Consider the following 13899-nt stretch of genomic DNA (forward strand, 5'->3'; position numbering starts at 1 on the left):
CAATTGCTATTCAAGATAATTTTCCCTTATTGAAATACAAGTACCATTTAATGAATTGAGGATGAGGGTCACTATTTAAATCATCTATTTAATCACCTATTTAAGACAGACAACATTTTCTTCTCCTTCCAAAGAGTTGAGTGCTTTTGGAATTCTTCTTCAAAACAACAGTGCAGAGTCCTAAAATCTTTGAAGCAGAGGTAGATAAATTCTTCATAAGCAATGGGTTGAAAAGTTATCACAAGTAAACAGGAACACAGAATTGAGCTTACAATCAGATCAGCCATAATCATATGGCACAGAACAATTACAGCACTGTATCAAGACACCTTGGCCCCTAGACTGTGCTGAACTTTTTTTTTTCCTAATTCTATTGATCTGCACACAACCCATAGCCCTACATACCTCTCCCACCCATGTACCTGTCCAAATTCTTCTTAACTGTTAAAATTGAGCCCGCATTTACAACTTCAGCTGGAAGTTCGATCCACATTCCTACCACTCCGAAGTTCCCTCTAAACTTTTCGCCTTTCACCCTTAACCCATGTCCTCTGGTTTGTATCTCACCTACCCTGAGTGAGAAAAAAAACCTACCTACATTTACTCTGTCTATCCCCCTCATAATTTTAAATACCTTTATCATCTCTCCTCATTCTTCTATTCTCCAGGAAATAAAGTCCTAACCTGTTTGAACTTTTCCCTGTAAGTCAATTCCTCAAGTCCTGGCAACATCCTAGTATATCTTATTTGCAATCTTTCCCTTAGTTAGGTGACCAAAACTGCACACAATACTTCAATTTTGGCCTCACCAATGTCTTATACAACTTCAACATAACTTCTCAACTCCTGTACTCAATACTTTGATTTTTGAAGGCCAATATACCAAAAGCTCTCTTCACAACCAATGCCACTTTCAGGGAATTATGCATCTGTATTCCCAGATCCCTCTGTTCTACCATACTCCTCAGTGCACTACCATTCCCTGTGTATGTCCTTTCTTGATTTGTCCTTGCAAAATGCAACACTTCAAACTTGTCTGCATTAAACTCCATCTGCCATTTTTCAGCCCATTTTACCAGCTGGTCCAGGTCCCTCTGCAAGCTTTGAAAATATTCTTCGCTGTTCATAACACCTCCAATCTTAGTGTCATGTGCAAACTGGCTGATCCAATTTACCACATTATCATTCAGACCACTGATATAGATGACAAATGACAATGGACCCAGTTCTAATCCCTGATGCACACCATTAGTTACAGGCCTCCAATCTGAGAAGCAATCTTCCACCGCTATTCTCTGGCTTCTCCCCTCCAGCCATTGTCGAATCCTGTTCACTACTTCACCATGAATACCTAGTGTCTGAACCTTCCTGACTAGCCTCCCATGCGGGAAATTGTCAAAAGCTTCACTAAAGTCCATATAGATAACATCCATATCTATCCTTCATCAACTTTCCTGGTCACCTCCTCAAAAAACTCTACAAGATTGGTTAAACACGACTTTCCACACACAAAACCATGTTGATTATCCCTATCCAATTAATTGTATATCTAATCTCTCAGAACATCTTCCAACAATTTACCTACTACTGACTTCAGGCTCACCCATCTATAATTTCCAGGATTACATTTGGTGCCTTTTTTAAAACAATTGAACAACATGAGTTACCCTCCAATCCTCTGGCACCACATCCATGGCTAAAATATTTCTGTCAGAGTCCCTGCAATTTTTGCACCAAGGTAATATCTTGTCAGGCCCTGGGGATTTATTCCCCACTTATTTGCTTTATGATAGCAAGCACTTCCTCCTCTTTAATCTGTATAGGTTCCATGACCCCACTGCTCGTTTTCCTTATTCTCACAACTCTGTGCCTGTTTCCTGAGTGAATACTGATGGGGAAAACAAAAACATTTAAGATCTCCCCCATCTCTTTTGGCTCCAAACAAAGCTGACCACTCTGATCTTCAAGAGGACCAATTTTGTCCCTTTGCTCTTAATATACCTGTAGAAACCTTAGGATTTTCCTTCACATTGTCTGTCAAAGCAACTTCATGTCTTCTTTTAGCCTTCCTGATTTCTTTCTTGAGATTTTTCTTGCATTTTTTATACTCCTCAAGCACCTCATTTGGTCCATGTTGCCCATACTTATTTTGTACCTCTCTCTTCTTCTGAACCAGATCCCCAATATTCCTCAAAAACCAAGATTCCCTGCATCTTCTAACCTTGCTTTTGATCCTGACAAACAAACTCTGTACCTTCAAAATTTCACTTTTGAAGGTCCTCCACTTTCCTCGCACATCCTAAACCTTCTTCGCATCCATCTGTTTGTATTGAATACCGATATGCAATATGAATGGATATATAGAGGGACTGGTTCATCAGAATGATCTCTGGGATAGCAGGTTTGTTGTTCAAGAAGATATTAAGCAGTCTGAAAATGCACTTCCATATTCAGAAAAAAAGAGTTTACTTAATTGAGGCATGACAGGGAATATGGAGTGGAGTTATTTTCCAAATGTGGATGCCTATAAACAAGGGCCCTTTCAGGAACCAAGGAGATATCTCTTCAGTAAAGGGGCAACAAATATTTGAAATTTGCTTCCCAATAAAGTTATAGAGGGATAATGAATATATTCAAGACTGATAACAATAATTTTATTTTGGATATCAAAGGAATCTAGAGGGTACAAGATTAGTGGCACAGAGTTTTTAAAAAAGCAATGATTTTATTGAATAAACAAAAGGAGCAAAATTACATACAATACTTCTAATACTTAAGATACCTGAATTGTACAAGCAAAACGGCTATAGAAATAGTGGCATCTTTGCTGAGTTAATCTTAAAATGAGTTAATCTTAAGCCCCTTTCACACTTGTAAGAGGTCCCAGGAATTAGCAGCCAATTGGCCTAAGAAAGGACTAGTGTGAAATGAAAATCTTCTCAACACTGGTGTGAGATGACATCATCTCATGCCGGGGATAGAGTGCCTAGGCCCCTAGTACAATCCCCGGCATATGCAGATGCCAAGTTGCAATCAGGCAAGTGTAGAATGGGCAATTGCATTCTGGGATAGGAATGACCCAAATTTTGTGTGAGTTCAGGCAGAAAAGATTAAAATGAAGGTATAAGCATTGCTGTGGGGGGAGGGGGGAGGAGAGAGGAGAGAGAGAGGGAGAGAGAGAGAGAAAAAAAGAGAGTTAGTAGCTCTATAGCACACAATTTATAAACACCATGGGGAAAAATCATGGTGGACCTGACTTCCCAGAATGCCCTGCAGCAGAGCAACTCCTCTGTGCCTGAAGTCATGCATACAGTCTTTTCTCTGCCACGTGGAATTCTGGGAGGGAAGGTCCGCCATCACTCCCCTACCCCAGTATTTGTAAATTGTACGCGATAGCGCTACTAACTTTCCCAAGCTGTACAAATTGTATACAATAGTGCTACCAACTTTCCCACGCTGTATAAAAATTGTCCACTATTGTTATTTACTGCTAGCACCTTCCCATGGTCCCTTATAAATGTTTATATAGGTCAGCACAACAACAACAGGAGATGAAGGGCTCATACTGTGCTATACATAAAGCTTAATTAAGTTATAATTAGGCATGATTAATTTTGTTCAGATACAAGATCATAATACATTGATCAGGATTTAGGGCAGGTCCATCAACACTCGATGTAGTAGGACGTCTCTGGTAGAAGGTAGTACAGTCCTAACCCTGGGGATGCCCCTTGCAAGTTTGAACGCGTGCCGTGTCCCAGTTAAGCGTGGTCAAGTGTGAACAGCAAAAAACGCCATTCCTATCCCGGGACAATGAACGGCCAATTTAGTGGGACGCAAGTGTAAAAGAGGCTTTAAACAGCATTGTGAAGATGCATCAAATAATCGAGGATAGAATTATATAAAACTAGGCAACAGGATGATGTTTGTCTTTTAAAAACTACACATTAACCTAATAACCACTGACGCGCATGCTTATTTTTGGAAGATGGACCAAAAGGTTGGCTGAAATGATGCTCTTTCAAGTCTGACTATTTAAAGGTTGGTAGTAAATAAAAGGGCTATGGGGAGGTGAGAGGTTGAGAAGGTGGCAATGAGCAAAAAAAAAAAATTACTGCTACTCTTGGTTTCCTTTGGAAATATTCAATAAATACATAATGAATAAAATCAAATTGACACCTTAGATAAATGTGGTGGGTTTTTTTAAAAAAAAATGACTGCATTGGCTAAACAAACACCTATCTGAAAAGATAATGCAGACCACTCATTTTTATGCATAACATAAAAGCCAACACTAAATCATGTTAAATCACTGAAGTAAAAAAAATGTTTTAAATTTCTCTCTCACCTGTTTACTATCATGTTCATTTAATTTCTGGCTGTTCTCCAGTGTTTGGTTCTTGTGTTGCTTTGCCTGCAAGTAAACACGTTCTAAGTACATCTGTTTTAACACAAACATTCTAATCATTGATTACTGCTTTCATTAGTACTCAATCTTCCTGCTCACCATCTCTGGAAAGGGTAGTTTTGCAGCAATCATTTCAGTAAACAGAAAGACATCTGCACCATTTCTTCATAATAAAGTGATGAACAAACATCTAAAATTACTCAATCTCAACATATCCACTATGTGTATAAAACACCAAAAAGCTGGAGCAGAAATTGCCATTTTTTTTCCAAACCTTCTAGATATCCCTATTTACCCAAAAGAGTTTGTTTCAATTTATCAGAAAAATAAAGTGACACCAAATATCAACTGCTTTTAGCCTTTTGTTGTGGTCAAAATACTTTTGTTACACCAACAGCAGATGCTGGAGTCTCAAGCAGATGGAGGTGGAGGGACTCGGCAGGTCAGGTAGTATTCATGGAGTGAAATGGACAGTCATTATTTCAGGTCAGAACCCTTTTGAGACTTTATGTTTGCTATATTGTCTTGTTTATTGGCACAGGATGCAAGATTCTGTGTTGCAATACTAGATTTCCTCAGTCTGAAAAGTTACTGTTCTAATTAGTGGTGGCTTCAAAAATAGAATTTGACAAGAGTGGTTGTGATTGTAAAAGAGCAAATTTGATCTGTGGGGCAACTTCTAACAACTACTATGCAAAACACATTTAAGATAAACTGTAGTACAAGTTTATCCTAAAGCTCCTCTACTTCCTTAGAAGTTTGTGGAGGTTTGGCATGACAGCGGAAACCCTGCAAATTTCTACAGATGTGTCGTAGAAAGTGTGCATTGCGGTCTGGTATAGGGACACCAATAGCCCAGAGAATAAAGGCCTGCCCAGGACATCACAGTCAAATCCCTCTAAACCATCAAGAACATCTACAGGGAACGCTGCCATCAGAGAACAGCAGCAATCATCAAGGATCCACACCACCCAACACATGCTCTGTTCATGCTGCTACCATCAGAAAAGAGGTAGAGGTGCCACAAGACTCACACCACCAGGTTTGGAAACAGCTGCTATCCCTCCATCATTAGACTCCTCAACAACAAATTCAATCAGACTCATTTAAGGATTCTTACTTTTGCACTTCAATTTTTTTTCCTCTCTGTATTGTAGCTGTTTACATGTTTATGTTGTGTGTAGTTTTTTTTGCACTACCAACAAGTGATAATTCTGCCTCACCCACAAGGAAAAAAATCTCAGGGTTGTGTGATATTATGCATGTACTCTGACAATAAATCTGAAGTCCACCTGCTGCACACTTTAGAGAGATGCATAATGAACAGGAAGGTAGACTGTTTGCAGAGGGACAGCAAAATATTGCTTCAAAAGTAAACATTTTCTTCCTCATCTTCAAACAATGCCCTCAAGATATTTTTTGGTTCCTGTTAGAACTTACCTGTATGGATCTGGAAAACTTGTTCCAGGATCTTATGACATTTAAGTGGAAGATGTTACACTTCTGCAAGTCCATGCATCAGAGATATCAATAATCAACAGCTGACATCTAAAAGGAAACCAGTCAAAACAGTTCCAAACTATGAGATCACAGACAAGAACCAAGTTCTACATCTTGGAAGTTGCAGTGTATAGAACAGGATGGGCTTAGCTGGCATGGCCAGCCTCTGCTGCACATCCCCAATAATAGGGATGATTCTTGTGCTAAAGATACCATTAAATGTGGAGTTCCAGGATTTTGACTCAAACCCAAAAAAAGTGATATAGAGTGTAATGAGCCCAGAGGACCCCAAAACCCAGCAGCAATAGATATTCACAAGACAAATGGTTACTTAAACAAAAGTTGCTTTTAATTATCTTTAAACATGAAAATAGAATCAAACTTTAACTTATCACTATTGACCACCTTAACCCCCTTCTAATTCAAAGCGCACGTGTATGTAAGGTGTGTGTAAGTTCAGAAAAGTTCTTTGGTTCACATCCAGTCTCACTTCTCATTCCTCCAATTTCACTGTTTGTAGGCAATTCTTATACTGTGCACAAAACATTTATAAAGTTCACCAGGCACTGGTGCTTGAAAGGTAAATGGTTACTGCTCAGGAAGGTTCTTGTCAGTCTAGAGAGACTCAGCCACTCCAGTGTCTTGCTGATGAAACATGCCGCCTTTAGGGTTCTCCAGATGATAACCTCTTTCTTTCAGGTCACCACAGAGTTCCTTTTTGTTTCTCTTATTCCAAATAAAACATTAGACAGCCAGTCCTCTCCTCTTGCATGAATCACAAGGGCTTTGACCAGACTGTCTTCCAAATGGGGTTTTCCACAAGCTTGCCAGCTTGTCCTGTTCCAGTCCCAGCTGCTGTTGCTAGCTGTAACACTGTTTCTCTCTCTCACTGTTTCTCTCTCTCACTGACTTTCTCTGCTTGCAAAACCACATGATCTTCTTAGAACAGCTCCAGACAATCTGCAGCTCCAGCAAGATCTTTCATCAGTTGCCTTTTGTAAACAACAATATGTTAGTGAAGTCTCTTGGAACTCTCCAATGCTCTTGCAAAGACTGTTGGCCCCGACATGTCTAGCATGGAGCAGAGCTCCAGTATTTTAAATAAGATCTGTTTTAAAGTGTTTGTATGTAACCTATTCTAACAAACCTTTCCCAATTTATCTCCCAAAAACAGATCTATATACTCTGTCACACATCTGAAACATGATGCATGCTATTTGGAGAAATGGGCAAAATTTGCTGTCAAAGGTTTAGTGAGTTGTTGAATGCACACTGCAGCTGCACAGTGTAGCTAAGAAGCACTGAAAATTAACAGAATTAATGTTCAGATTGAAAGATGGATATCAATGAACTTGGATTTTTTTGATTGAGGTTTTCTGGGAGCTGCACTTGCAGAATTTAAGTGACTGACCCAGTTAATTTTTGTTTCTGGGAACTCAGGATAGTGATAATTCAACAATGGGGAGTTAGTTAGATGTGCTTACTTAGCTCTCCAAACCCAAATGCAGCTTAGTAACATGTAATCATGGAAATACAACTGTGCTTTCCACTTAGACTAAATAACTGAAGAATGGTCATTAATGAAGTAGCTGAAATCTATTTAGTCCAGGAGATAAATTTTCAACATGCTAGAAGTTGAAATAAGTGGCTTCCAACAACCATAACAGTATGCTTCCCCTTATCCGAAGTTCCGTTAACTAAAATGGTCCATTAACCAAACTTTTTTGCAGTGTCAACATGACATCACAAGTTGAAAAAAATTATCACCCGAGTTGCCCATGACGCTCTGTTGGCACCAGTTTGGTAACAACAGAGCTCAGAACCAGCCGGGAAGATAGACGCTGAATGGCTGGATGTCAGTTCAGAGAAGCAGGCTGGAATGGAGTGAAGAGAGGAAGTCAGTGGGGCAAGCAGCGCATGGGGAGAAATTAGAACACTGGTTGTCCTCATTTCAGGTTGCTGCCTCCCTCTTTCCATTTCTTCTTTACGTTCCGCTGTACTCGGTTTACAAATTGTGTGCCACTGTTTCCCAGCCGCAAGTAGTTGGAAGAATCCTTTGTCCTGGTGTCAAAGAGAGAGTGGCCTCCTGGACAGGAGCGGGCACCATGGTTTGAATTGGCAGAGGTGTTGGGGTCTGCCGAAGGCAGTGGGGAAGTGTCGGGGTATGCTGACGGCTGATGCTACTGTGCTGGTTTTGGGTTTTTTTCAGTTTTGTTCCATTAACCAAAAACCATCTGGTCCCAAGCTTTTTGGATATGGGGAAACGTACTGTATTTTTATGCAACATACAACTCCAACGTTTTGTCCTGCTTCCTATTTACTTTAATGCTACTAGGATTATTTGCTGTCTTACTTCCTTGCATGCTGTCTTGATGTCAAGAGCAGTCAAGTTTGATCACACCCATAAAATTCAGTCCTATTGTCCATTAGATCAAGATTGCAATAATGTCCAGAACTAAGAGTTCCTGATGGATACCATTTTGAACACCTGTTAACAGGTTACTGCAAACACAAAATAGGAAAAAAAAAGCTATTTTAAAAAAAAACTAGCCCTTAGCACCATTCATAATGCAGATATTTTTGTATTCAAGTTACCTGATCTTCTCGTTCAAAGCCTGGTGCTTTTGGATACGTAGACGTTGGTGATGAAACACTGGATGTCGCAGCGTCTGAACATAAACTACTGTTAGTAAAATATTTGCACCTATTTATTGCTCCAACATGATAAAATGAACTATTACTACCTGAACTTGAAGTAACCGTTGGGCTGCTTGATGATGAAGCCTGGAAAAGAAAAAAAATTGAAAACAAATATTTTTCATAATTATAAGCCACGACAAAATTTTGATAGACATTTAACTGTTATAGTTTCAGAATTGTAAAATTACTCAATATAGTTTAAGAGCAATATTTTTCAATAATGTAAAATTTCTTTTAAAAAAAACATTTAAAGGCACAGATGCCAATATTCTTGCTGCGCCACTACAACATCTTTGCTGCTTTTACTATTTCCTCACTGCCGTTGAGGCAGAGTTCTTGTGTATAGTTAAGGCTGAGATAGATAAAAAGGAATCAAGGGGTTTCAGGGAAAGGGTAATAAAATTAACTACATCCTAGAACTAGAGGGCACAGGTTTAAAGTGAGAAGGAATAAATTGAAAAGAGATCAAGTTTTTTCACACACACACACACACACACACACACACACACACACACACACACACACACACACACACACACACACACACACACACACACACACACACACACACACACACACACACACACACACACGGGTGGCCAGGGCCAGGTTGAAAATGTTCGTCAGAGGTGTCAAGAACTCCAGTCTGGGTGCAAAGGAGACAAGAGTTTGTGACGGAGGTGACGGGAGCTCTGGCCAGTGGAGATACATAGATAAGTTACTTATGGATACTTGACCTTCACTACATCAACATCCTCAGAAATGAAAGTCAAGATATAAATGGGAGAATATACAATTTGGGACAAAGAAGTCTGCTCACATTTCCTATCTGTCCATTATTGCTGGCTGGATTGATACTCGTGCTCCATTCATTAGTAGTACCAAGACTTTCTGTAGAATAAAGACGAGGGCCTTGCTTGGGCTGAGCAATTGCCACAGCTCCTGCCTGCATCATCGAGGCAACCTGATTCATGATCTGAACTTCCTCAGAAGAAGGTATTCCTTCAAATAAAAATAATCAGAATTAATATCACATGCTTTGTTCATGAAAGAGTATTAACCGAACACATACTAGCCAGTTGCTTTACAAAATTTCAAGTTTCTAATAACTGATAATTACTAAATACAGAAAATTCGAAGAACTCACTCACAACATCAAGAGCTGCATTATAAATAGAACTATTACACAACATCTGTTCAATTACTTTAATGCTTCTAAACTCTACTTGTTTCCTCCCTCAAAATTAATTGTCTGCCATAAAATCAAATCTCCAGTCCTGCAACCTGTGAAAGGAATAGAGATGATGCAGAAGGAAGAGATCTTATTATACACACATAGCTATTAAGAAATATTATAATGAAAAGGGATACCATTGTATCTATTGATCTTAGACAAAGCAAGCCACATCAAATCTCACTCCATTACCTTATCCCCATTCTCTTAAACTGTTTTCCATTCAGTATCCCTTAAAATTAACAGATATTAAAAGCTCCAACAATCCACTAGATGAAGACATTTTTCCTGAGAATCAATATTTAGAGACCACCCTGAGAAGATGTGGTTCTTTTGTTACAATGAACACTCCTGCTTTTGGCCTCTTATTGTAGTACTTCAGGTGAGCATAGTTTCTCATTCTCGAAATTTCAATATGGAATCTGCAAAATGTTTTTTATGCTTATTGTATGATGACAAAACTGAAATTCCATTATAGTCCATTCACAGATTTCATGCAAGATGTCATATCGTTAAATTGATACCCAAAATACACTTGGCAGCACGGTTGGCATAGTGGATAGCCCATTGCTATTACAATGCCAATGAATCTGATGCCATCTACAAGGAGTTGAACATTCTCCCAGTGACCTGTGGAGGTTTCAAATGAATGCTCTGGTTTCCTCCCGCCCTCAAAAAAAAGAAAAAAAAAGAAAAAAAGAAAAAAGAAAAAAAAAAAAGGTCAATTTTGATGTATTTGGGAGACCAGGCTGTGGGCTGGAAGGCTACCTGTAACTCAAAAGAAAATATAACTCCTGGTATCCAGCACCGATGGGGATTGGTGGATTTTCCAGTTGATTGAGGCCTTGCTCTTACAATGCCTAACTAATATACCATCATTTAAGATCATTTAATCCTGATCACAAAATACCACAATTCATTTTCCCCTCTCTTTTATTAACAGAAAATCTGACTCTTTCAGTTACCAATCTTTTTTTTTAAATTAGGAACTTTTCTTCATTTACCTTTTCAAACAGTTCCCAATTTTCTTTTTAAACATTTGTATTGAGTTTAACATACAATCCCAATTTTAAATATGAGATTTTACACTTTTGCTCAAGGAAAAACTGTTCTCCATGCAGAATCAAACTCTAATCCCTCCTGCTATTCCAGTAAATTGCAACTACATCCACATAGATTCCTTCAAGTTCTTCCTGAAATGCAGTACCCAGAATCAAATAATTAGTGCTTTATAAAAACTAGCTTTTAAAAAGGTTAGGAATACTATACAGGAACTTTTTGTGTACACTATAACCATATAACAATTACAGCACAGAATCACACCATTTTGGCCCTTCTAGTCTGCACCGAACTAAGTATTCTCCTCTAGTCCCACCTACTTGCACCCTGCCCATAACCCTCCATTCTCCTCCCATCCATATACCTGTCCAATTTTTCCTTAAATGGCAAAATCGACCTTGCCGCCACTACTTCTCTGAGAAGCTCATTCCACACAGGCACCCCTCTCTGTGTGAAGAAGTTCCCTCTCATGTTACTCTTAACCTCTTGTTTCAATCTCTCCTACTCTCAATGGAAAAAGCCTATCCATATTAACTCTATCTATGCCTTTCATAATTTTAAATACCTCTGTCAAATCCCCTCGCAACCTTCTGCACTTCAAAGAATAAAGACCTAATTTGCTCAATCTTTCTTTGTAATCTAAATTCTGAAACCCAGGTAACGTCTTCACAAATCTTCTCTGCTTTCTCTCTTCCTTGTTGATTGCTATAATTCAATGATCATAACTGCACACAGTACTCTAAATTTGGGCTCACCAATGCCTTGAACAGTCTCAAGATCACTTTCCAACTCCTGTATGCTATGCTTTGATTTTCAAGGCCAGCATACCAAAAACCTTTTTCACCACCCTATCCATAAGATTTTACCTTGATGCAACGATGCACCATTATTCCTAGATCTATCTGCTCAACTGGATTCCTCAATGCCCTCCCATTTACTATGTATGTTCGGTTTTGATTTTTCCGATCATGAAATTATATTATTTGAATGATCTGCATTCCCTCATTCTTTACACCAAATTCAATCATTTCATTTTTGAATTAAAAATGAGAGAGTCAGCAAGAAGCAATGGGGCACATAATTTCCAAACTTGTGTCAGTATGATCCATCTGAGTGAGTACAATAACACAGTACAGGAAATTTTTTAAAAAAGCTTAACTCACTAAATCTTTCACAAATGATGCCTGGAAGCAAGGGTAAACATGAGCGAGGGGGAAGGGAAGGTGGGGGGAGGGAACAGGGAGAAAGGAAGTTGTGGGGGGGGGGGGGGAGAAGGAGGGAAACGCTAGGGACCAACTTGTCGGAGTGGCAGCGGGGTGTGCAACTGAAATGATTGGCCACTGGGAGTCCCTGCTATTGCAGTCGACAGACTGATGTTGCTCAACAAAACAATCTTCTTGTCTGCATCCAGTGTCTCCAACATAGAGGAAGCCATAATGGGAACACTGGATGTAGAAGATGACCTGTGTTACTTCACTTGGAAGGACTGTTTGCAGCCCAAAAGGTGTTGAGAGCACTTGTGGGCATGTGTAGCACTTTCTGTAGTACAAAGGGGGCAATTAGTGGGAAGGAATAAGTGGATGAGCAAGTCACGGAGGGAGAGCAGTATTTGTACAAGGCAGAGAGGAAGTGCGGGAAATAGAGGAAATAAAGATAAGGGCTGAGTTGATGGTGGCAGAGGGGAAGCCATGTTATTTGAAGGACATCTGGATGATCTGGAAAAGAAGACCTCATCCTGGGAGTACATGTGACAAGAGGCATAAAAATTGAGAGAAAGAAAAAGAATCCTTACAGGGGATAGGATATGAAGAGGTGGAGTGAGATAACTGGAAGTTGGTAGAAAATATATGTTGAGAGTTTGTCTCCCAAGATGGAGACATAGAGATCTAGAAAAGGAAGAGTGTTGCTAGAGATGGACCAAGTGAATTTGAGGTCAGGGTGAAAGTTAGAAGCAAAGTGGATAAAGTTAATGAGCTCATCATGGGTACATGAGGCAGCACCAATGTAGTCATCAATGTAGCAGAGGAAGAGTAAAGGAGCTTTGCCTGTGTAGGCTTGTATCATGGATTGCTCCACATAGCCAACAAAAAGGCAGGCATAGCTGGCACCTTTGGCTACCTCTTTTGACTTGGACACAAGGGGATATATCAAAGGAGAGGTTATTGAGGGTGAGAAAGAACTTTGTACCAGAAGAGTTATAGAACATTTGTTAGATAGAAATTTCCCTTCCTGAAAGAACCTTGAATTAAAGGGCAAAGTTTCATAATAAGGAATTGCCCATTACGAGGAAATTTCTTCTCTCTGAGGGCATATCTCTAGAATTTTCTAACCCAGAAGTCTGTGGAGGCCAATTTATTTAATGTATTAAAAGCAGAAACAGTGTTTTTAGATTAAAGGGGAAACATATTCATGGCATCCATTGATTTCATTCATATTTAGACCATTGAAAGTTTTTAAATTGCAACTTGTATTTGAGAAATACCAGCAATCTTAATCTAAAATTAAGGTTCCGAAGAGTACAGGTGCTCCTCAACTTATGATGAGGTTACATTCCAGAAAACCCATCATAAGTTTAAAACTGGGAAATCGATAAACAATACAGGTATACCTTGTACAACACCGTTTCAGTCCCCACATTCATCCCAGTGCTAGGCTCTCTCCCCACAGCCCTTTATCATTCCCAACACTGATCCCACTGCTCTGTTCTCTTCCGACAGCCTGAAGTAAAAGCGATTAACCAAGGAGGCTAAAGAGAATTCACCTTGGAGGAATTATCAACGTTTATTGGAAAAAAAAATCAATAATGCTTGTGATTACCTTAATTTAACATACTTCATGAAAGTAAATATCGACAGTCATGCTATTGTACCATCGTAACTTCGAAAAGTTGTTGTCGGACCAACATAAGTAGGGGAGCACCTGTATGGCACCAACTGAGGGCATCAATTTAAAACAGAGGTGTGAAAAAATCTCTTTAGCCAGAGGGTCACGAGTCTGT

At 39.3% G+C, this 13899-nt stretch overlaps 1 protein-coding gene across 5 annotated transcripts in view; it reads right to left on the reverse strand.

Annotated features, from left to right (window-relative positions):
* The window catches only part of unkl (unk like zinc finger), a 131310-nt gene that overhangs the window by 24567 nt on the left and 92844 nt on the right, over positions 1-13899 (reverse strand). For 3 of the 5 annotated variants that reach the window (XM_069906607.1, XM_069906608.1, XM_069906609.1), the window contains 4 exons: positions 9429-9610; positions 8653-8692; positions 8504-8577; positions 4349-4414 (listed from right to left, as the gene is read on the reverse strand). In XM_069906607.1, the coding sequence (XP_069762708.1) occupies positions 4349-4414; positions 8504-8577; positions 8653-8692; positions 9429-9610 (362 nt within the window). Of the gene's footprint in view, positions 1-96; positions 162-4348; positions 4415-8503; positions 8693-9428; positions 9611-13899 lie in introns of those variants that run through there. The other 2 variants (XM_069906606.1, XM_069906610.1) reach the window with 2 other exon arrangements.

This window comes from Narcine bancroftii, chromosome 12, assembly GCF_036971445.1.
Source record: "Narcine bancroftii isolate sNarBan1 chromosome 12, sNarBan1.hap1, whole genome shotgun sequence".
In the NCBI taxonomy this organism is placed as follows: Eukaryota; Metazoa; Chordata; class Chondrichthyes; order Torpediniformes; family Narcinidae; genus Narcine; species Narcine bancroftii.